Source organism: Pleurodeles waltl, chromosome 5 (genome assembly GCF_031143425.1).
Source record: "Pleurodeles waltl isolate 20211129_DDA chromosome 5, aPleWal1.hap1.20221129, whole genome shotgun sequence".
In the NCBI taxonomy this organism is placed as follows: Eukaryota; Metazoa; Chordata; class Amphibia; order Caudata; family Salamandridae; genus Pleurodeles; species Pleurodeles waltl.
In genome coordinates this window covers 471,544,089-471,568,091 of record NC_090444.1, presented here as the reverse complement: position 1 = coordinate 471,568,091, position 24,003 = coordinate 471,544,089, and the positions used below count along the sequence as shown (strand labels likewise).

Below are 24,003 nucleotides of genomic sequence, written 5' to 3'. Positions count from 1 at the left end.
AGTATACTTGACCTGTGTGGTCACGTGGAACACATTTTCTATATGGTTACGTTACAAATGACAAACGTGTGCATCACGTTTTACTTATAGTGCAGACCAACCACTACAAAATGGCTGCCACCATCTAAAGCACTTTGCCTGGTTTACTCTAAATGGGCTTTTTTATGGCGTCATTGGCTTCAGAATTTAATTGTCAGGTTAGTTGTTGCCATCTCACAGCAATAATATAGTTAGCAGTTGAATCTGCTGGAAAGGGACCTGCTGCAGCCTTGATTGCTAGCTTACTTTTTCATCTCAGCACTCATGTGTATATATATATATATATTTTTTTTTTGCTTTCTTTTCTTTTTTTTCATGGTTGCAATCAATGCGCAAACCTTTCACCGTTGTAGCTAACAACATAACGAATAAATCCGTTCTTAAATTGCTCGTACAGTAATTGACACGGGTCACGACGCATATGGTTCATCCTTGACTTGGTAAGGAAGGTAACGGAACCGCAGTGACTCGCTATTTTTGCATGGGTCAGTATTTTAAAACTGCAGGCCTGTTGGTACCAACGGCAGAACGACTGTTGCAAGTTATGAACGAGTAGCTCGAAGCTACGTTGACTTGCTGCCACCTGCTGTCCATTAAGGGAAATGCAGTCACAGGAAATCATATTGTGGTTTGCAGCGTTAATCCTCTAATAATAGCGTGTTATCACGTTGATGAACTGCTGATCTCTCATTTCACCACTTGTCACAACTAGAATTTGTCCACAGTACCACTGAAAGCAGATAAGCTGGCAGTATAGAATACGGGGAACATGTACGTTTTTATTTATTTCCCAAATAAATGTCCCCAAATCTAGTTAGTCTCTTTACTTATTTATAGCAGTGGGTCTGCTGTGAGATATGACGAAAAAACTGAGGGGTTCGCGCAGTCAAGGTCTTGTAAGATGCCGTGTGTGAGTACTAATCATTATTAAAGCATGATAGAAACGGGCTCTAGTTCCCTTGCAGTCTGTGCATTGCTTTGAAGATGCAAGCTGCAACTGCAAGGGAACTGGTGGCGATTGCAGCTTGCGTCTTCAAAGCAATGCACATACTTCAACTGACGCGTTTCAGCTTTAGCTTTTAGGCAGCAATAAAAAAGTCAAGTAAACCATACAGCTGTTAAAAAAAAATAATATATATCTATATATAGATCTATATATCTATAGCGATCACTTTTGTCAAGGTATGTATGGTTTCCATGGGGGCTGCAATCGGCCCCCAGGAAAACCACACCCATGTATAATACTGATCTCCCTCTCTATACACACACTATATATGTAGAGAGGGAGATCACTTTTATATGTGGGTGTGGTTTTCCTGGGGGCCGATCGCAGCCCCCATGGAAACCATACATACGTTGACAAAAGTGATCGCTATAGATATTATAATAAAAAAAGATAAACAGCTGTATGGTTTACTTGGGGGCCATAAGGGCCCCCGGGGAAACCATACAGCTATTAAAAAAAATGATTCCCCCACAGGGGGTCGCCCTGCTCACAGGCAACCCCCTGTCAATTTCATTGTAAAATCCCTGATGTCTAGTGGGGGTTTCCTGGCACACCGTACAAGAAGGCCTCATTTGAAAGGGGGAAATCTCCAGAACGTGGGGAAAACAGATAGTGACATCTGCGTGCCTCGCGGTGTGCTGAAGTGTCAAAGGGGTGGGGGAGACACAGAAGATCTTCTGTGTCACCTCCGATGTAACCTCTCCCTGGTGTCGGCCAGTGGTCGTGACCCGCACTGAAGAGGTTAGCATCCAATTAATTCGCATTTGGCAATAGATAAGCAAACTTGAAGTGGCTAGCTCAAAAGTGCACACATCATTTTCCAGGGCTCGGCCACATGTATTTTCAGTTTACTTGGACGTTAATATTATTGAATATAATCTATGCGTGGTGTCTTAATTGTCAAACATGTAATTCTTTTTTTGTATTTTTGCTCTGCAGTTGGACAACGAGAAGCTACGTCTGTTTCTCAGAAAGAAGAACCCGCTGAAAGCCTAGAGACTATGCCTCAAGAAGAGCCAGCCATTGTGGAAACTGAAAAGAAAGAGGGTCTGGAAGAGATGGAAGAAATTCCAGTCATGGAAGAAAAGAATGAGCAAGTGGAACAAACCAGTGACGCTCAATCAAACGAAGTTGGGTTCAAGAAGGTTTTTAAATTTGTTGGATTCAAATTTACCGTAAAGAAAGATAAAACGGAGAAAACTGAACCAGTCCAACTGCTGACGGTAAAGAAAGAAGACACAGAATCCAATGGCACAGACAAGCAAGAAGCAGAGCCTGAGCCCGCAGAAGTGAAGTCTGAAACATTAAAACAAAACAAACCTGAGTCACTAGAAATAGAAAATCCTAACACAAATGTCAACTCTATAAAAGAGGCTGTAGAAGAAACTTTAGCAGAGAAAGTTTCAGTGGAAAGCGCTCCTGAAAAGACTGAAGAAAGTGCTGGCCAGATTAAAAGCGGAGATGCAGTAGAAGAGGAAACAGAGCCCCAAAAGTCACCGGAATCACCAGAAAATCCACTGGTGCAGGAAACCTCATCGCCTTTCAGAAAGTTCTTCACTCAGAGCTGGGCCGGGTTGAGAAAAAGAACCAGTTTCAAAAAGCCTAAAGAGGATGAGCAACAAGTTGTGGAAAAAAATGCAACAGATCAACAGGAAATGGATAAATCTGAAACCCCCGTTGAAGCCAGTGACAACTTGAAACCCGATAAAGATCAAGAGCCAGTGACTGAGGAAACTGCAGAGCCGGTATCTGTTATTTCCCCAGATGAAAAATCTGAGACACCTCTACTGGAAGAACATGCAGAAGCCACTAGTGCACCCATAGCAGAGATGACCGAAAATGTGCAGTCAGAAGAGACTGTCTCAAAAGTTGAAAAATCTCAAGATGAAAAAAAGCCTCCAGAAGAACGCCAGGTGCCCTTGGCTGACATTGCTGAAGTGTATGTAGAAGAAAATTTGGAACCTGAAGCCGTTACACCAACTAGTGAGGAAACCAACGAAGAGGAGGCTAATGCAGATGTAGTTGTTGCAGAGAATGTTAAGGAAGTCATAGGTTTGACAGTTGTGTCAAGTTCTGAGCAGTCCAGCGTTGTAAAAGTACAGGCAGGTAACTCCACTGATGAACCAACAGACCAAAAAGAAGCCCTAGAAGCTCCAGGTGGTGTTCAGGAACACGGAGTTGAGCTGAGCCCTCCGGATGCATCTACTCAAATGCCCCTTGAGGGCATTACCACTGAAGCAGAGCTTTTGACATCGCAAGAGAAGGCAAAGTTGCAGGGTAGCCCTTTAAGGAAACTTTTTACAGGCAGTAGTTTGAAGAAACTATCTGGAAAGAAACCTAAAACAAAAAAAGAGGAGGAATCCAAACCGGAAGAGAGGGAATCAAAGCCGGAAGGGGCAGCTGAGCAGTTGCAATCTTCATCTGAATCACCCGAAGCCCCAGAAGCAGAGAAGGAAGATAGCATTCCCTCTTCTCCCGAGGAACCAGTTGATGCTTCTTTGGAAAAACCCACAACTGAGACAATGCAAACTTCTGAAGGCGAAGGGGAGGGAGCCACTTCTGACAGTGAAAGAAAGAAAGATGGGATTACACCATGGGCTTCATTCAAAAAGCTAGTCACACCCAAAAAACGTGTCAAAAAACTGTCTGAAAGTGACAAAGAAGATGAACCTGAAAAAGCAGCAAAAAGCGCCACCATGTCCTCGACTGACAGTGCAAACTCTGAAAATCAAGAAGAATCTAAAGCACATGAGGAAGAACCAAAGCTGGAAAAAAGCACAGAAGAGACCAAACGAAAGGTTGATAGTTCTGTCTCATGGGAAGCTTTGATCTGTGTGGGTTCTTCTAAGAAACGTGGAAGAAAAACTTCAGATTCTGATGAGGAAGAATCCCCAAAACCTGTTGAAGAGACCCAAAAAACAGAGGAACAGGAGGCAACAAGTAAAAGTGCAGAAATTGAAACCGAAGCACCACTAGCGTCTTCTCAAGAAAGTGATCAAGCCCAGGGGAGTCCGTCGCCAGAGCAAGCAGGAAGCCCTTCAGAAGGGGAAGGGGTGTCTACTTGGGCTTCTTTTAAGAGACTTGTAACTCCACGAAGAAAGTCCAAGACTAGAATGGAAGAGAAGGCTGAGGAGCCTGCTGCAGTTCAAAATACCGAACATCCAACTTTTGAAGGTGAGCCAGGCAAAGAGGAATCTTGGGTTTCATTTAAAAAATTGATTCCAGGCCGCAAGAAGAAGAAGTCTGATGGCAAACAAGAACATGCACTTGTTGAAGAAGGACAAGAGACTGTTGAGGATGAAGATGATGTTCCAGCTGTGGTTCCGCTTTCAGAGTATGAAGCTGCTGAACAGGAAAAACTCGAGGATCAGCGGGCGATAGAAACAGTAAGGAAAGACATTGCACCCCTGGCGAGTTGTGCAGAAGATGATGTTGAACAGGCAAAAGAACCCAGTGAAGGACTTGTTCATGCAGTGACTGTGACTGTAGTGGAGGGAGAGAGGGCCGTCACTAGTATCGAAGAAAGATCCCCATCATGGATAAGTGCAACGGTTACAGAGTCCATTCAAAAGGAAGATGCCTGCCAAGAGGTGCAGCAAAGCACACAAGTGTTTGAAACTAGCATAGTCGTAGAACAGGAAGTTGTTGTCAAAAGCCTTGAGTTTGTGAGCTCTGAGGCCACGGATCATACAACTGCCAATGAGATGGAGTTAACGTCGGAAGCAGTCACAGCACTCGAAGAGGCCATTGAAGTGTCCTGTGCCGAGGAGACTACAGAAATGGTGTCTGCAGTTTCACAGTTGGGTGAATCCCCTGGGACCTCAGAAGAATCCACGCCGGTCCCTGAGGCAGAAAACAGTGAGCAAAATTTAGAAGAGCTGAAGAAACAAACCCAGGATGTTCTTGAAGAAGTTGCAGAGAAGGTGAGGCTAGCAGAGGCAGCAAAGACAATTACAACCACCACACTGATAGAGGTAACGTTCTCTTCCAGTAAGGCAAACGAAGTTGGAAAGGACATAGGGGAGGTCATAGTTTCAAAACAAGAACTTAACCAATCCTTATTGAGCAAAACGGAACCAGAAGAGGGAGAGGCTCAGCAAGTCGAGCATATTGAAAGTGTTCAGGAAGTTAAAGACGGCATTATCAAGGACATTTCAAAGGGGAGCGTTGAGACATGTTTTGCAGAAAAGGAGCACACTCAAGTGGTTCAGAGTTATGTTGCTGACCATGAAGATGCAAGGAAAGGTGAAGGATCTATAGAGGAACGTGGTGGAGAAAGTGTTGAAGTTGCAGAGAAAGAAGAAGGTGTTGAAATTGTATTAAAATCATCTGTGCCTGTGAATACTGAGGTAGAGCCAGAAGTAAAGATTGAGGAAGTTATCGTACACCAGCAATACCAACATTTTGCTGCCCCACAAGACAATCTTTCCGATCAATATGAGGCCATTCATAGCACAAGTGGCAGCGTTCCAGCAGTTGTGCATTCAGAAAATGTAGATGTGGGACTAAAAGAAATAGCTCCAGAAGTCGAAAAAGTGTCAGAATCGTTGAATGGTTTAGAGTCCACATTTGACAGCACAGCCAAAGAAGGTTGTGTGATAGCACAAGAAATTATACAAGTCCTAAGTGACAGCACTGAAATGCCCGAGAAGGAAATGGGCAAAGCCATCCAGGCAGATGCTGAAAAAGTAACTGACGTACACCAGGAACTGTTTGTTGAAAAGACTGTGGTAGAAAAAGATCAGTTTGAATCTGGAAGAACTGAGTTTGGTGATGACCAATGTGCTCATTTGAGTCCAGTGCAAGAAGAGGTTTTGGATGTGCATGAGGAAGTTATTATTGCAGAAATACCCGAGGTTGAAGCCTCTGAAGCTCAAACAATTTCAGTGCCTATAACTGCTGCTGCTGTAGAAGAACAAGTTGTAGCAGAAACTATAACCCTAATGGACACCTCTGGTAAAAGACAGGAACCCGTGGATCTAACAATGGCAGAACATTTTGCAGATGTTTGCGCAGATGGTCCAGCAATGGAATTAGAAAGTGAAGAGCACATCATTGAGTCTGCAGCCCAGACGGCGGCTGCAATAATGGATGCAGCATTTGAGGCAGCTAAAAGTAGCATAGATGGCACATTGGATGTTTTGCCCAAAGGTGATGGCGAGGCTATGTCGGAGCATGTAGGAAAGGAGGATGTTTCTCGAGTAGTGAGTGAACCAGAGCCAGAAGTTAAAAAGGATGAGTATATTGCATCAGTGACTGTTGAGGGTGAGATCTTCACTGCTCAGCAAGATATCACCCATGCTGTTGTCAAAGAAGGGGAACAATTTGAAGAGGAAACTGTAGATCACTTTACATCAAAGGTGGACTCGGGAGCTGATAGTGAGCCCCATGTTGTAGAAAATGCTCTGCAGTCTGATGCAAAACCCGCAGAAGAGTTGACCATGGTGACAGTTGATGAAAAACGAGAGGATATTGGAAATGTCAATGAGGTTGAAATTATCGCTACAGAAGTACAAGTTTTGGAGGCTGCTGACCAGAGAGAGATTACAGTTTCTGAAGCTTCCAAAGATTTAATCCTTGATTGCCCTGTCCAGGATGTAACAGTACAAGTCGCTGCTGGTCTTGAGCAGCGGGAATCTATGCCACAGTCCTTGGAACCAGAAAATGTACAGATTTTACCTTCTCCCAAAAAACTGAATGACCTAAGCACTATGTCCCCACACAGTGAGCAAGTTGAAATCGTGAGCACTGAACCACAGAGTTCTGATTCATTGAATGAGATCACCGAGAACATTGTCGACCAAGAAGTAGAACGAGCAGAAGAGTCTGAGTTGCATGAAACTGAGATACCGGTCTCTTTACTAACAGCCAAGCAAAGCCCACAGGAGCCTAATCTTCTGCCCACGGACACTGAGGCAGGTGAAGTCGGCTGCACAGTGAGTATAGAATCTCACAGCTCAACCATTGTGGAAAAGATCATTCAGACAGCTGTGGAAGAAGTCGAACGAGTAGAAGAGGAAGTCGCACGTGAACCAGCACCCGAGGGGCTGTGTGAAGCTGAAAACAACCAAAGGCCCGAAGATGTGTCGGAGGTTAATGAAATGGCAGAAGTGGCGGCTAAAGAAGAGAACACGATTATGCAAGCTTCTGAAGCCAGTCGCACAGTGTTCGTAGAATCGCACAGCTCCACGACAATTGTAGAAACCATTGTTATGACGACAGTGACCGAAGTGGAAAAGGGGAAAGAGCAGGTGTGCGAAGCAACATCTGGGGTGCTGGATAAGGTTGAAACTAATGAAAGCCCTGAGGGTGCACACATTTTCGAAGTACAAGAAATCTCAGTACTGCCAGCCGTGGAAGTAAGTCCCATCCACACAACAATTGAGGGTGAAACCAGTCACCAAGTAAGCATAGACTCCCAGAGCTCTGCCACGGTGGAAAAGATAGTTGTGAATGCTGTGGAAGGCGTAGAGAAAGTTGCCGAGGAAGAATTAATTGATGCAGAGCCTGAGAATATTTCTGAAGCCAATGCCTTACAAGAAATTGAAGGAACAGATAAGCCCAGCACTGTTACCGCCCCGTCCGGTGTTTTGTTTCAATTGGAGACCAACTCTTGCCCTGAAGATGCTTCAGCAGTGCGAGTACCACCAGACACTGAAGAGCAGGTGTCATGTCAGCTAGACATCTGTCAAGCCACAACAGAACCAAGCGTTTACGATTTGCCAGACAAGCAAGAAACTGATCAGCCGCTAATGGGGGCGCACAAAACAGAACAGCCAAGCTTAGTAGAGCAAACTCCAATAGAAACTATCCCAGAGAGGGAAGCTCCTACGAGACCAGAAGAGGAAGTGCTTTCTGAAGCGGAAGTGACCTTGGTTTGTACTCCGGCAGTACTAGAACACCCTGTAGCTGTCCTGGAAGAGCAGGAGTGCACCGATTCCGTGAAAGAGAAGGCGAGCCAGCCAGTAGCAGCAGCCCAAGCCAAAGATGTCGTACCTGTGATGGGACCAGATGATGCAAAGGAAGATGTTGCATTACAGGGAGTTGACCAACCGGCTTCCCTTGTGGAAAGTGAGAGCCCTGCACCTCAAGGCTCTGTCACAGCCACAAGTGCAACGGAGGCTTTGTCAAAAGACAGCCATGAAGCAGCAGGACAATTGAAAGTAACAGACACTGTTGAGGTGCAAGAAGAACAGGTGGTTCACAGTGTGCAGGAAGTAGTCCCAAGCCAGACGGAAGATGGCGTGCAGAGCAAAGCACCAGAAGAAGCACTCAGTCCGGAAGACACACAACAAGATCGTTCGCACACAGAGGCCATGTCTGGAGAATCCTGAGGCGAAACGTGAGTAACCGGTTTTCTTGATCTGCAGTGGTTTGATTTTAATGGGCAGGTTTATTTTCATTCTCGCTACTTGAGTTTTCCTGAGCACTAACTGTTTACCCTAAACATCGCAGAGCAGGTGTTCATCATAGAATATACCATATACTTTTCACCCCACGAAAACATCCTGTTTCTATAAACGTATTTGTTTAATTTCATCGTCCACGTAAACACACAAACCCAAGTATCTGCCACTGGGTCCCACAACTTTTAGTGTCTGAGACTCCCTACAAGATGTGTACCTGGCTTGCAATACACGGTCCTTTTACATTACTGGTTAGTTGGTGGGTCCCTGCGCTCTTCAGCGTGTCATACTTAATTAAATGATTAGTTCCTTGCACGTTTCCTGCACCTTAAGAAAAACAACTTTATAATTTTACTGCATGCTCCCATTCTGTTTGTTTTTTTGATGTATTAACATATTTTTGTGTTTCCAGTGAAATAAACGTTTTTTGCATAGTCTGGAGGTGTTATATTCGGGACGACATTGTCAAATGTGACTGTTTTAGTTAATGAAAACCATAACCATGTATATCCATACAATAAAATAAGGCGATCGGGTTAGAATTCTCAGTAAAAAGATAAGACAGTTCTATAGCAGAAAAAAAATACTTAGCTAAAAAATATTAATTTGATCAAAATTCAAATACCTAATGAAGTGCCTTATGCACGCTACTCTCCCCAACCCCCGCACAGAGCGCTCGGTTCCACGGATATCCAAATACCCTCAGTCAGTACTGGTTTTGTGCAAGAGCAACATCATAGATTGAACGGTATAAACAACAACGAGAGCAAAGTCAAAGTACCTTGTGTAATCCAGGGAGATGTTTTAAGGGAGAGCTAACGCAGTGGGGTATGCAGAGGAAAGTTCGTAGAGTACAAGATCGAAGTACTTTATAAAGTGTGAAGAGATGTTATAAGGCAGTTAACATACAAGAGGGATGCGAGGGAAGGTAAATTAGTTTGAAGACAAAGGGCAGCATGCAGTAAAAGGTTGGAGTACTTTGTAAAGTGCAGTGGAGTACTGAAACTGTGACCTTGGACCCGCCCCTCTAACAGTCGCACTGGTGGTATTTTGCCCCGTCCCATCTTCAGTGCCCCTGTTAGACAGTGCACCCTGATGGCACGATTCAGACCTTTACTGTACTGAAGTCAATTATCAGCTTTTGAGTTATCCTGGGATTATGAGAGCCAGTAATTTGCAGGCGGAGCAGAGCCCTAAATTCTTTAACACATTTCCAGCACCTCGATGAAGCACTTGGTCTGAATTGAGCGATGATGGGTCCAGGCAAGTGCGAACACCTTGAGTCTGAAAGACTGGTTTCAGCAGTTTCCTCTTTGGTACATCTAATTTAGGACAACAGCACAGAAGGTGCAGCCACGAATCGTGTTTATAGCTGCATAACCTGCCAGCCGCTCCTCCTCCCTGACGGGCCATTGTTAGGCGAAAGCCTGTCACTGGGAGGCCTAATAAACACATATACAGAACCTCTCTTCGACTGTCTGTCTATGGATTCTGATAAATATGGTTGTGCCTTCCCTACCAGGTAGGAGTTGTTCAGGGGGAGTAGGGTAGCAGAGTTCTTTAGGGGGGTTTGGGTCCTGGGCACTTGATATTCGCTTCAGGTGCCTTTAGATTGCCTTTTTTTCTGACAGCATAGGAAACATCCCCATTCTTTAACGTTGTTTCCTCAGTTTGAAAGGACCTGATGGCTTCTTGCAGTTGATAGTGCCAGGGATTGCCCGGTGTCTTGAAGATACCTTTCAAATGGGCCACTAATGAGTTGACATGCGCTTCCAGGAACCGGAAGTAACGTTTCAATATATAATAATTGCAGGCCAAAGATTGTTTAGTCAAGCCACATTCCAATCTAAGCCTAATCCTGCCTATATACTGTGGCTGTTGGAATGTTTTCTAATGGCCTGTGCAGTGGATCAGCCCTAGGGTTGGGGCACAGCACCAGGATAGGCCCGATGACCCATACTGAACAGCAGGACGAAGGGTTGCATTCATGACCCGGAGTATGGGGACAGCTGAGCCGCTCCTTCTAATTTCGTATTCAGTTGGTCGATGGCATGAATAATTGCTGGACCTTTTTGCTTCACAGAGTTTTATATGAGCAGTGGGTTTGGAGGTCTCCAAAAATCAGACTCCCAGGTAGTTGTAGTTCTTGGCTGTGTTGATGCTCTTGCTGCCTGTGTGCCATGTGCGATGTCTCTTATTTTTGTAACTCCCAAAGATGAGGATCTTGGTCTTATCGTGATTTACCCTGGGGTGTTCTTTTGCGTTGTAAATGTTTATGCTGCCCAGGTCCCGTTGGATGCCAGCTTTAGTGTGGTCCATTACCACTATATCGTCAGCATATTGACTGATTATGTAGTTCGGATTGGCCCAATTTTGAAGGAACTAGGCTTTTCCCAAGTCCACTGTGTATAGATAAAATGGGAGTGGGGCAAGAAAGCATCCCTGATTTAGGCCACAGTGTGCGTGTAGATTATTTAGAGGTGACCGTGTAAGGTCCTGTTGTCACTCGCACCCACGTGCCTGGGTATAATGTAATTATTACCCCTAACAGTTTTGAGGGAATGCACCACACTTCGTTTTCTCCATAGTGTGGGCCATCTACCCTGTCAAACGGGGTGCTATAGTCTATAAAGCAGCAAAAAATTGGTAGCTCGTTTTTCTGTGATGCTTGATGCCTCAAGACTGCAATCACCATGATGTTAGTTGTTGATGCAACGGCCCAGAACCCAGTCGGGAAGAAGGACAGGGTTTCGCGTTCAGCAGCCCAAGCCTCTAGATGTTTATGTGGTGCTCTGGCGAATCCTTTTGTGTCTAGTTCTAAAAGTGCGACGAGGCAATATTTTGATGGTTTTGTCTGGTCCTGTCTCATGAATATAGGACACAAGGTAGCCCCCCTCCGTGACACTGGGACTAGCCCTGCTAGGAAGGCATAGTTAAAAAGGCGAGCTAACCACCTTGACCATTCTTCTGGGGCACATTTGAGTATTCTAGGAGGGAGGCTATTACAGCTGGACACTCCACTATTTCAAATTTTCCTGATGCTTCTGCAGGCCAAAGCAGGAGAAATTCACTCCCGAGAGTAGTCTTTGATCGAATCTGTGGCCTCCAGCCTATCTGCTCTGCAAAATGATGGGGACTGATCTGTGTGTAACTCCTCTACAAATCTTATCCGGGATCCCTCATAGACTCCATTTCCCCATGTGCTATTGGTGGTTTTAATTTATTAATATAGTTCCAAAAGCAGGCCTGGTTTATTTTGTCCTGCATTTGGAAGATATTTACCTATTCCTTTTGCTCAATGGCTTCTTTTCTTACCATGTTGATTTTTTTGTGCCACTTATGGAATTTTACAGAAGCCACTGCTGTCTTTGCTGTGGGGTTATACTTGTGGGCGCGGAGGGCCCTCTGCAGGACACTAACTTTGTATTAGAGTTGTGACCTCCCTCTATCATTGTTCCTTGGTCACTTCTTCGTTTTGGCAGGGCTTATCAGGGAGTTTCTGCTATTGAGTGTAACATAACATCAGTATTGAGCGACAAAGAACAGCTGGAAACCCACTTCGACACACTGGGTGGGTCTTCCCAGTATGGAGTGGATGGGCCCCGGAACCTTTTGTTTGTTTTGGTTCTAAAGGCATGATGTCAGCTGGGACGTGTTCTTTGTAGTCCGGGAGGCTCGGTGATAATACAAATCAGTGCACGACCATTGGGCAACTGTGCATTTTGATGTCTGCTGGCATTGAACAGCTACACCAAAATGGCTGGGTTCAGTGTTATCCCGCTTGGCTCTTGTCAGTGTTGCAGCTTCTATGTTAAATGAATGAGGATGCAGTCTGAATGTGTGACCATGTCTGCTGTCCGTTTCCCGAAGGCAGCTGAGACTATTGAGCCGCCCGTGGGTCCCTTTAAATTAATTATTTTCTGCTGTGGCCCCTTGCACATTTTGGGTGATGTTAGGTAAGATGCTGACTGATGGGCCTAAGGTTCCTGTGAACGTGGTCAGTCTGGGCAGGGTCGTTTCGGTTGGGCAATTACATTGTTTTGCTTCTTGGGACTGCTCCTTTGGACTTGTGCTTTCTGGGGCCCACACACACACACACACACACACCAATCCTTAATGCCTAAGTGGTTTCTGCCTCACCCCCCACCCCCATACTCCCACACTTTTTTTGAAAAATAAATCTTCACTGGTCTCTGCTGGTCTCCCCGCCCCCCCCCCCCCCCCCCCCCCCCCCAAGGGGCAGAAATGGCCTAAAGATCCCCTAATCCGGGGATGTGGCCCTTGGCTAAGGGGTTGCTCCCTTCCTGAGAAGAAAAGGGAAAAAAATGTAAATAATCCATGGCGAATTACAATCGGCCGATCTGCCCCAGGAGGGAGGGGTGCAGAAAAGGCCTTTAAAAACATTGCCCCTATTGGGAAGCGGCCCTTGCCAAAGGGACCGCTCCCCTTATTCATAAATAAATAAAAACAAAGATCCCTGGTGTCTAGTGGGTATTTCTGCATCCCGATCGCTTGACGGTCAAGCTGCAGAAATGCTCAGAGACATGAAAGGAAAGGCATTGCTCTAATGTCTTTCTGCCTTGTATTTCTCTTCTGAACACACTGGAAGCTCTGATGATGCCAGCGCGCAATTGCGCACTGATGTCTTCAGACACAATGGGGTCAGGGGTGGAAGGGGAAGCAATTTCCCTTCCTTCCCTGACTTGAGGTGTGGGTGGGAGGCACTCGGGGAGCGCTACCGCGCTCCGCCCTTGGGCCGAGTGCATGATGAGCTGGTCTCGTCCTTGGCACCTGGCAACCGTGGCCGAGTACAAGGCCCACTCGCCCCAGGCACCCGAGAGAAAGGCAAAACAAATGACGTAGACATTCCGGGGTCTAAACATTGTGGTTCTACCATGTTGATGGCATAAAAGTAAAATCTGTTCAAGAAATTTAAGGAACAGCTACTAGCAGTCTTTGTAGTGAATGGAACCAGGAATGTCATTAGCATGCAGTGTAGTGCACAAGGCGCTTTCATAGAAAGAGATCAATAGAAAGTGTTTTTAAGATATCAGATATGGAGGAGTCACTGTTGATTATGGATTTGAACAACTCCGCAGTATTTGAAAGTGAGCATTGACGCCATATCATAGATTACCTGGAATCATTGGATCTGAATTTCGTTCTTAGCCTGGCTTCTATGCTTTTCCTTTGGGGGCCCAAGGGAGGCAGGTGAGTCTTCTGCCTGGTTCTCTGTTAAAAGTTTTGGTGCCAAGTAGAACAAATCCTGCCAGGTCCACCCGTTGACACTTTTTTATTTTATTTTTAATATCACTTGATGGTGTTGGTGGCTTTGTCTATGCTTCATAAATCCTCAGATAAAAACGGTTCTTCAGAGCTGAGGCAGTGTGAATTATGGGTCGTTATCTTTGAGTGTCAAAGTTGCACACAAACTTAGCTCTGAGGTCCTCCCTCTTGTGGCCAGTCTTTCAAACCTCAATCGCCCACAGACTTTTCCTTCCACCTAATAGCAAACTCTAATGGACTAACCTGGAAATTCTCAGATTTTATCCTGAAATTTCTCTTGCTAATGTTGTTAAAGAAGAGCAAGATGATGTCGTTTGATACGTCTGTAATTAAGTTTGCTCTTTTTGGTGAATATGTGAATTCTGCCACAGGACAGTAAACAAATAACGGGGGCCTTTCCTGTTAATTGAAGTGGCTAATTGTGACTTTTTTTTAAAAGGCCTGCCCCTTTGTGAGGGACCCACATCAACTACGAGACTTGACGATTGCTTTAGCTGTGTTCATTATGCCTTTTGTTATGGCCCCTAGCACTCTGATTCACAATCAGGCTTCCCTGTAAACTTGGAGATTCCACTTTCTGACTTCTTCCATAAGCCACATTCCTCTTGGTGAGATGATGTACAGTGTGTCTGTGTAACATGCCCATGTGCTTTAACGTAGACTATACGAAGAGTTTTTCCTCTGCTCCTGACCTCCTTTAAACTTTCAGCTGATATACTGCAATTAGGATGTGACAACACTTTTGTTGCCCTTTGCACTGTCCGCCATTGCTCACAATTGACTACACTCCGTAAAGATTTTCTTTCCTTCTCAATGTGGGCAAATGAAGCCTCTAATGCAGTTTTGTTCTGTCTGCCACCATTAGTTTACCTGCCAACATTGGGGCGCCTAGAAGTGATTCAGCAAGCACTTTACGGACAAGCTCATTGGAATGGGTTCTAGCTTTATTCATTGCTGCAGTTCTCCTCGAAGTTCCCATGCATATTTAACCTTTTGACTTTTCTTATGGCTCCACTGCTAACGGGAAGTCGTTTCAACCGGCATCAGCTTGATAGACCGTCTCCAATATGGGCCTCATCTGCTGGAGCTGTGGTTTCCACAACTGGATTGAGTAATCCTTTTGAGTTGTCCGATAATCTGGATACGGTTAACACCACTCCTCCCACTTTTGCTGACTTCTCAGTCGTTGACAATATTCCTTTTCTGTCCTGTTAGTCTTTAGCTATTTCAGGATCATCTGTTATGTTATTCTCAGAATCTCTGTTCAGTCTAATGCCTAACATTTTACCTACCTCTCTATAATTACCACCTCTGAATGATGGCATGCAGCTTATTTTTAAAGGAGACTTGCAATGTTTTTCTGTGTTTTCTCCAAGTACTGCAGTGTGACTCATCAAATTCATTACATTACCTACAATATTTATCCATTTGGGATGAGGGAGACATTTGAATGTTATGGGTCTAGAACTATTTACAGGGTATTTTATCATGTTTGGAGGAAACCAAAGCACCCCGTAGACTAACGTTATTTCCAAAATCTACACTTAGTGTAAACTTTCAGGGTTGATGATGAAGGATATGTGTAAATTACTGAACATAAAATAAACACTTTTCCGAGATCAGGTCAGTTACTCTTTATATAGTTACTCTTACTATAGTTGGGAAAAAAACTTTATAAAACATGAATCCAAGATTGAAAATTAGTCCATTCTATTATCATTAGTTCCTGCTACAGTAGTTGATTCTAGAATGGTTTGTTAATATTGTGATGGACAATTCATACTTTTTTTTTTTTTTTTTTGGGAAGGCATGCCAGCATTAATACCATTTAGCATAAAAATGCTAGACCATTAGATTATAGTTGGGTGTTGTGGAACCAAATTAAAGATGTACTCTAAAATGTTGAAAGGTTTAAGGAGCTACTTTCACTGATATTACCTGTCACCTACAGAGTACTATTAGAATGATGTTATTGTGTCTAATTAAAAAAGTTTTGAGTATTTGATTCCAAAAATCCCTTCGGTGGATTGTTTTATCCTTTGCCTTTTTCCACCTAAGTATGGCCAATTGTTGCTCTCAAAGAATGATGAAAGAGAACTTAAATATCCATTTACTCCTTTCTCAATTACGCAATTGTTTCATAGCAAGTTTTTGTACTAAGTGATATTTAGTGGAAACTTGCTATCCCACAGTGTGTTGACATGATTTGCACTTGTATTTGTGAAGTTACTCTAAAGCATTCACTGGATGGCAGCTGTGATTGTGTGTCTGTATAATTAGAGCCTGTGATCTGACCATATGGTCTTCATTAAGCCTATGGACACACATGAAACATTGGCAGAGAAGATTAAACCAGCCACTCCTTTTTTTTTTTTTTTTTTTTTCCTTTTGCATTATGAGCACAGAATATTAAATTTTTTCGCTATATTTGTATTCGTGCTCCATTGGATGTATTACTGGCTAATGTTTGAGGATGAACAACACCGTGGATTGAGAAACTGTGTGCAGCAGCTTTCATTGGAATTCTCTTGCAACAATCCAAGTTTTCTCGCTGTACAAATGCAGAAGTGTCACATTCACATCAGGAATCCTCCTAATCTCCAACCGAGTGTTAATTGTGTCTCGCCTGAGACAACACCTGCACTGTCTCCTACTAGCATTTTGTTTCAGTGGGCTTAGAGATGGACTACCCATTAGTTACTATTGGTTGACTTCATTGTCACTCTTATTTGCGTGCTTTTTATTGGTCAGAAGCCATAGGTTTTCTTCCTCTTGGTGTATTTGTCCCTCCCCTCGGGTATGGACACATTACTTGTGTCCTTCTGCTGCTCGTTTTTAAGGCAATATTTCTTTATTTGTGTTTAAGCATTCAAAGAGTTTGTTTTTCAGCCGTATCCCATTTCTACTTCTCTCTGTTCCTCCTGCCCTCCTGCCCACTGGCCCTTCGCTGCCTGTCTGCTTACCCCAAGCTCCTCCCTAACACCTCTGTTGGCATCATGCTTGCTCCCAACCCCATCCGTTGTCCATTTTCCCCTCACCCGACCTCCCTCTCTTGTCCACATCGCCCACTCCGCCTTCATTGTCTGTGCTGCCTTCTCACCTGCACTGCCCTACATGCTAAAATCAGCTTGGCTAAAAATCTTTGAGAAAGCCATTATCCCTGTTTGTTTTTCTTTTGCCTTTATTACAGTGGTCTCCACCCTGGTCTTTTCTAACAGCTACTAATGTTAAATTAGAATAATCACAAGCTACTAATTTTAGTGTTTTTAATACTGACCACATCAGACAAGATTATTAGTGAGCACCATATGCAAGATTACCAGCAGTGATCGCCTTGGTTCACTAGGCACGGTTCCCTCCAGTTATGTAAAAAAACAAAATGCTTTGTCAGTGCCGAGTGCCTCTATATGGGTAATACATGACAACAATGACTGCAATGCCCTGGTACCAAGTTAGTTATTATGAGTCTACTATTAGCTCACATGCTACTTATTGGAGAAACCCGCTATAAAATTTGCGACATCTGTACTCCTTTTTCAATTTCTGCAATGGCTAGAGACCAGAAGTGTCTTTAATCTCATACAGTCCAGTTTCTGCATGTAATTTTGGAAGAAAATAGTCCCCACTTCTGAGCCCACTGACTTGAAATGACTGCCCGGAGTTTGTTGATAGTTGGTCTATACAACCTATGTGGTGGAACTCACTTGACTTAATCTTCATTACTATTGCTTACAAGGATTTATTTTTTAATTATTCTTTTTTTCCAAATTTGTCTATGCCGGTTGGGATACTTTAGTCTGAGGGTGCTGTATCAATTGTTAAACTGTTGTATTGTTACCCCAAAATATCCCACAAGACACTTAAACAAATATTGGACTCAGTGGATTGCACTTCTTTCACCATTAAATTGAACAGTCTGTGTTAAAATATGTTCAATTAATTTACATTTTAATTTAATAAAAACAAAAAAAAATATCAAATATTTACTTTAATTCATCACAACTTTTAACAGATTTCCTACACATTAAATAGCAAACCTTAGAGAAGATGGGATTGTTTTTTCCAATTGTTAAAAAATAATTTATTAATGACAATATATTTAAGTTACTTGTTTAATACACATTTAATTTGAGCTAATGTGTTGTAACATTTCATTTACAGTTACATTATACACTACAATTTTTAAAAACATTTTTTAAAGAATAAAGTTTAATAATTTTCCATAGCTTGCCACTGTGGTGGAGATATCCACCTATATATGCAGAGTTACAAGTAGTAACTTTAGACTTGTAAAACCTGCTGCATAAGGCTCCACTTCCTGATCTTATGGTGTAGACATCTACACCTAAGTGTAATCTCCACATGGAAATGGTAAAGAGCAAAACAGTGTAGAACTACACCCAAGTGTAGAAGTATATAAACGCATGAATAATTATCTATAAATATATTTACCTTTTGTGAAGTGGCTTTATGTCCTCACTCTGTAATTTTGTTACTCATTTGACGATCCCTAATCTATTTTGCCTTTGCTAACATATTGTTATACATGTCCCATTTCGGTTTACTTAAGAATTCATCTGGCAGCCCATTTTGTCCAGGTGTCTGTCTTGCTTGTATATGTGCCACTGCTGCTATTTCATAATTCCTCGCTCCAGTTCCTCTTTTCCCCTCATAGCGATGACTATTAGGAAGGAAATATATATAGATTCACTTAAACCAAAGGTTGCAAGGACTTTATATATTTAGGCTCATATTTTAAACATACAAAACTATAGAAAGTCACCTGTTAGATTTATCTCAGGTAACCTTAACTTGTGTGCTAAGGTAACACCCACAACCTCACCCCGCATTACTTTGCCTTTGAGCCTTGGGGAGGTGGTGGTCCCCAGGGCAACAATAAGCCCAGGAGGAGTGCCCTGTGCACCCCTCTCCTTTATATTTTCAATGCACTTTTTTTTTTGTAAACTATTTTTGTGCATTTGCGATGTCTGATTTGCGGTTTAAAAAAAAGTGTTCTTTGGCTCTGGCAACCAGAGCTAAGGGGTCAGGGTGACTACCCTGGACCCTTTTCCTTTTTTTTAGCAAATGGGATGCGCTCAGAGTGGACTTGGTCATACAATTTCTTTTATTGGATTGTTCATGAGGCAAATTACAGCCCCACACGTTTCAGTCTTACAACCTTGATCACTATAACTCACGCCTTCGCCATGCACAGCTAATTACTCCACATATTATATAATTGATGACACCTTCTATGGCATCTTTTATATTATCACTGAAACACTTGCAATAACATTATTGATGAGAAACTGTGCATAACAAGGGTGCAAGTTATAGTTACCTTAGGGCGTGAGTTATAGTTACTTGAAATAACTGGAACTGCTGAATTTCTATAGTTTTGTGTGATTAAATTCAGAACCTAACTATAACGCCCCTGTAATCTTTGTTTTCAGTAATTTTGTGTGTATGTATGTGTGTGTGTATATATATATATATATATATATATATATATATATATATATATATATATATATTTTTTTTATTAGTCCTCATCTTTAATAACTATGAAAGGTTGTGGTTATTCAGCGGTCACCCTGTTCTGAGCTACTGCTGCCTTTTACTATGTCATCATTATACTAATTTCTCTTGTTTTGACACAATATTCATAAATCCTTCCCTGCATCTGCGCATTGAGCCTTGACTATGTCTATTAGACGCGTTCAGTGTTGTTACAATAGTGCATTTTTATTTTTGAAGAGTGTCTTCCTTAGGATCTGTTAGGGATTATTTTTCTAATTTATCCATTAAAAAACGGAAATCATACTCCGTTCAGGTGTACATTAAGGTAATGTACATATCATCATTCAATCCCACATAACAAGAGTAAGCTGTTGTGTGTGCCTTCCCTTGAATTTGCCCCCTTTTCTCTTCTTTTTTGCCTCTAGCTGTATCATGTCAGTGCCATTCTCTAACATTATGAACCTTAGTTTTACTTTACACGTTTCTGTTTACCACACTAGCTCTTGCAATAGTGGTAACAAAGATGTTATGAATACATTTCCAGTCCTGTAGCCATCCTCCAGTTCAACTATTTTAGATGCATTGCTTCTGCTTTGGGACATTCCTCTGTGCCAGTGATAGTGGACTCATCCACCAAGCGGCAATTCGTTGTTTGGCTAGCGTCCAAGCAACCATCATTGTTACCTTTCTATCTTTTCTCTTCAGTAGGTTGCGCAGTAATTCCTCTCAGACCACTATATTATTTAATACGGACAGTCCTCTCATCCCAATAGTTTAAACCCCAGGGCTGCCTGTGTTAAGTTTTACAGATATACACACATGCTATGTTTCTGTACTTCCAAGAAGTTCCTCTGTGCTTTGACCTTCTATTTGTTGTATATTGGGAAGGTGGATCCTATTCTTCCCATTCTGGTATACAGATGCAATCCACTTCTCTCTTGTTCAGTCACCTGCATGTTTCTCCTTCTGCCCCTTCACCCACTGATTCAGGTAATCTCTCCTTTCTCGATTGTTCCCTTTCTTTCAAAGCTGTTTGTGTCTACACTTCAGTTCTCCCCGTCCCCCAAAATCTCTAGCTTCGTGCTGTAGTTGATTGTCCTTCGCCGTAAACTCATTGTTTTTTTTGTTCTCTACTGGAGAGATTTAGGCCCTCATTACAACCCTGGCAGACGGTGGAAAAAGGGCGGTAAGTCCGCAAACAGGCCGGCGGTCATTACCGCCCCATTATGACATTGGCCGTCTGGCATATGCCAAACAGCCAATGTCCCGCGCCGTCCGCCACGGCGGTAACGACAGCCAGGCTGGAGACAAGTCTCCAGCCTGGCAGCCGTCACTAGTCCGCCGGCGGTATCAGGACCCCGCATAACGCCATGGATTTCGTGGGGTTTTCAACCACCACGAAATCCATGGCGGTATGCACTCAGTGCCAGGGAATTCGTTCCCTGGCACTGATTGGGGTCCCCCCCTCTCCTGAGTCTTCCCCCCCAACACCCACGACCCCCCTAACACCACTCACACACATACACACGCACATACATGCACACATAAACGTTACATTTCCCCTACAAACATTCCACCCCCGCATGCATACATGCACTCACACAACCCCTCTACACACTCACACTCCCATGCACGCACACACCACACAACACCCCCCTCCCCTAACATACGATCACCTTACCTGTTCTGGTGATCCTCTGGGAGAGAACAGGATCCATGGGAGCTGCTCCGCCGCCAGCACCCTGTCACCAGAACACCGCCATGCCGAATACTGGACCGAATTATGGTGGGCGGTATTCTGATGACGTGGCGGTGACGGTGGAGCGGCCTCCACTACACCGCCGACTGCCAGTGGTTCTCCGTCCAAAAAAGACCGGAGGGTTGCCAGCAGTCATAATACGGTTGGTGGAAGACCGCCAACACTGGCGGTCTTCGGCCCGGCGGAACCTCGTTGGTCTCTGGAGGAGACCGCCGAGGTTGAAATGATGGCCTTAGTCTTTGTTTTTCCTGGGATAAAATCTTAAGGAGTGTCGATTCGTCTGTCTTCTTCTCTTACTCTGTTTAGAATTTTCTGCATGTCATGGTACCCCCAAAATGCAACATGTGCTGTATTCTGTACTCCAGGTATTCTCCATATTCTTTAATGGCATAAAGTCTACCGCAAATCTGTTTCTAGTCACCCTCCCCAACACATACACACACTCCTTGCACCATTGTAGATACTTGCTTCTGTTTAGCAGGTATACTTAGTCATTTACAGAAGCAACTTTGACTTCATCTTTGAGTAGGGCATAGAATGTCCCAGTCTGTTATTGCTCGTCGATGCCCTCTCAACAAGGGCATGGGAGCCACGGTAGTACTCAGTGACACCGTCCTCCGAGACCTATCCCCTTATCTTTACTTTATTTACTTACAGCATCCACTAGGGTCTCTAACATGCCCATGTTCAATGCTGGGTTACATCCACCATGTTGGGACACCAAGCCAATTTGCTCCGTAGGGAAGGGAAATTACTTTCAAATTAAGATTTCATGAATCCTTGCATAAGGTCTCAAATGTTTTTTCCTAGTTCGGAGATAGTAGTTCCCCCTCTACTCTAGGGTGCTTGTCACATGGTTAAGACAGGTTCATATCGGATTTGTTTGGAACTGGGGAGTTGCTTAGGTTTTTGTCCTTTCTCTTAGGCCTCTAGCCGTGGTCATCTGTAAATAAACATTAATGTGGTCATCCAAGGGATGCTTGGTTTTGTTGCAGATTTTGTGTAGAAATGTGTGGAGTCACCACAGTTGGTCACACACAAGATCATTCTCAAGGCAAGTGTTGGGGCATTCAATTACAAAGAAATCCACCAATCTTGGTTAGTTTTGGATTATATTTAATTTTGGTAATTGGTAAATGGGCAGGCGTGTCAAAACTTTAATGTTCAAGTGCTTTGGGGTGAGCCAGCATTGTATTTTGTCAAGTCTGCAGCACGTTGCATGTACACTTTCTCTTGTATGGTGAACTGGTGTTAAGCCAGGGTAGGTTGTGTTTTTGTGGGGTTTTATTGTTTGTTTTTTTAAACAAAAACGCAAAATAAATGTATTCCTTAAATTGTTTTTTTTTTTTTCTTCTCATTTTCAGGTCTACGAAATGTATTGTGTTCTGAAGATACCACCTATCTGTAAGCTACAGCAGATTTGATCTGCCTACCTGATCTAAAGACCAATGCTTCCAAACTGTGAGGGCAGCCTCTGCTGTCGGGATCACTCCCTTGAACTTGACTGACAATCCTGAGGCGTCTTCAGGAGCTTTCACCCTACTCGCTCATTGAACCTCCCGGAAGTTAGCATTTTCCCTATTTTTCGAGGCTTATTTTTTCGTTCTCATTGGATGAAAATGAAAAGAAAAATGCCATTTCAGCATTCCATAATGACTTTCCACCGTTAAACTTGGACGGTACTATCAACGCTTAGTTTCCCGATGTCCAGACACTTCCGGTTAACATACTTCCAGAACCGGAGTATAATTCCTTGTGTATTTATGTGTATATCTTAAATCAAATTCTGTTTTTAATGTATATTTTTCTTTGACTATAAATATATATATATAAATATATATATAAATAGATACAAAATATGATGCTGCATTTGCGCTAAACCAGATATGAAATGTGTGCACGTGGCCATGATGTATAAGCTCTGCTGGCCATAAACTGTAGCTAGACTCCACTCATCAAAGCTTGGATGGCTCCCACCTAGCAATTCATAATGTGGTGGTATACTTTGCTAGCTTCCATGAAGGAACATTCCGTGCCCAGGAGAAACAATTTGTTATAGATGGATTTTCTCTTCCATTACCATTTAAAATCGATTAGGAAAGCTTCCAACTTGACATGTACATGGTGATTGACCTATAATTAAACTGACACCATTTTGTGTTTTGATTTTTAATATCCGGGCAGGGGTAAGATGGAAGACCTTTGTAGGCCATTTTGAAGCTGCCTCCGGTTCTTAGAATGAGCGGGCACCGAGCAGACTGATGCATTTTGGTGGCAAGAGGTTGCGTTTTGGAATAATCCTAAAAACCAAAGGGTTAATATAAGCCTTAATGATGTTTTTGCATTTTTAAAGTTTAAATTCTTTTATTGTGGCTCTGCAGCAGGTAAAATGCAAGTTCTAAAATGCTGGATTGAAATTCCAATTGCAGTTACATGTTTGGGCCCACTGGTTTGTGTGTTTCTCATTCTGCTAATTTATATTCAGTAAAAAAACAAAAAACTGTGATTTCTGACCCGTATGCTTTAAATAAACTCATTGCTTTTATTTACGTTTCTCGTTTTTATTTAAGATTGGTTAGTTGTCCACCCTTTGCCTTGTTGGACTAGATGGGTGGATTGTAGAATATTCTCATGTGCTTGGACATCGGTAGATAAAGCAACTGTGTGGAATCAAAACAAAAAGGCCACAGAATCTTGCTTTCCAAATTTTATGAATTGCCACATTGCACACACACACACTGGCAAAATAATGGTCGAATTTTTTCAGATTGCATTATGTTTCAAAAGTTCTTGACCAAAATGCTGTTTATTTTGTTTCTTGTAATTACAGTAGCGACACCTTAATTTTACGGTTTTCTGTTTTGAATATTCCTTTCCTCGTCTTGTCTGTCTTTCTGGAGCGTAGCATTTTTACCATTCTTTTCAATGGACAATTTGTATCCTCAAATTGCGTGCATTCAGGGAATTACTTGTTTGTAGCATGCCCT

The 24,003-nt window shown here is 43.0% G+C and overlaps 1 protein-coding gene across 2 annotated transcripts in view; it reads left to right on the top strand.

Annotated features, from left to right (window-relative positions):
* AKAP12 (A-kinase anchoring protein 12) overlaps positions 1–23,561 on the top strand; it is a 415,088-nt gene extending 391,527 nt beyond the window's left edge. For both annotated transcript variants that reach the window (XM_069234286.1, XM_069234287.1), the window contains 2 exons: positions 1,985–8,387; positions 22,381–23,561. In XM_069234286.1, the coding sequence (XP_069090387.1) occupies positions 1,985–8,379 (6,395 nt within the window). In that variant the 3' untranslated portion in view covers positions 8,380–8,387; positions 22,381–23,561. The remainder of the gene's footprint in view (positions 1–1,984; positions 8,388–22,380) is intronic.
* The last annotated feature ends 442 nt before the right edge of the window (positions 23,562–24,003 follow it).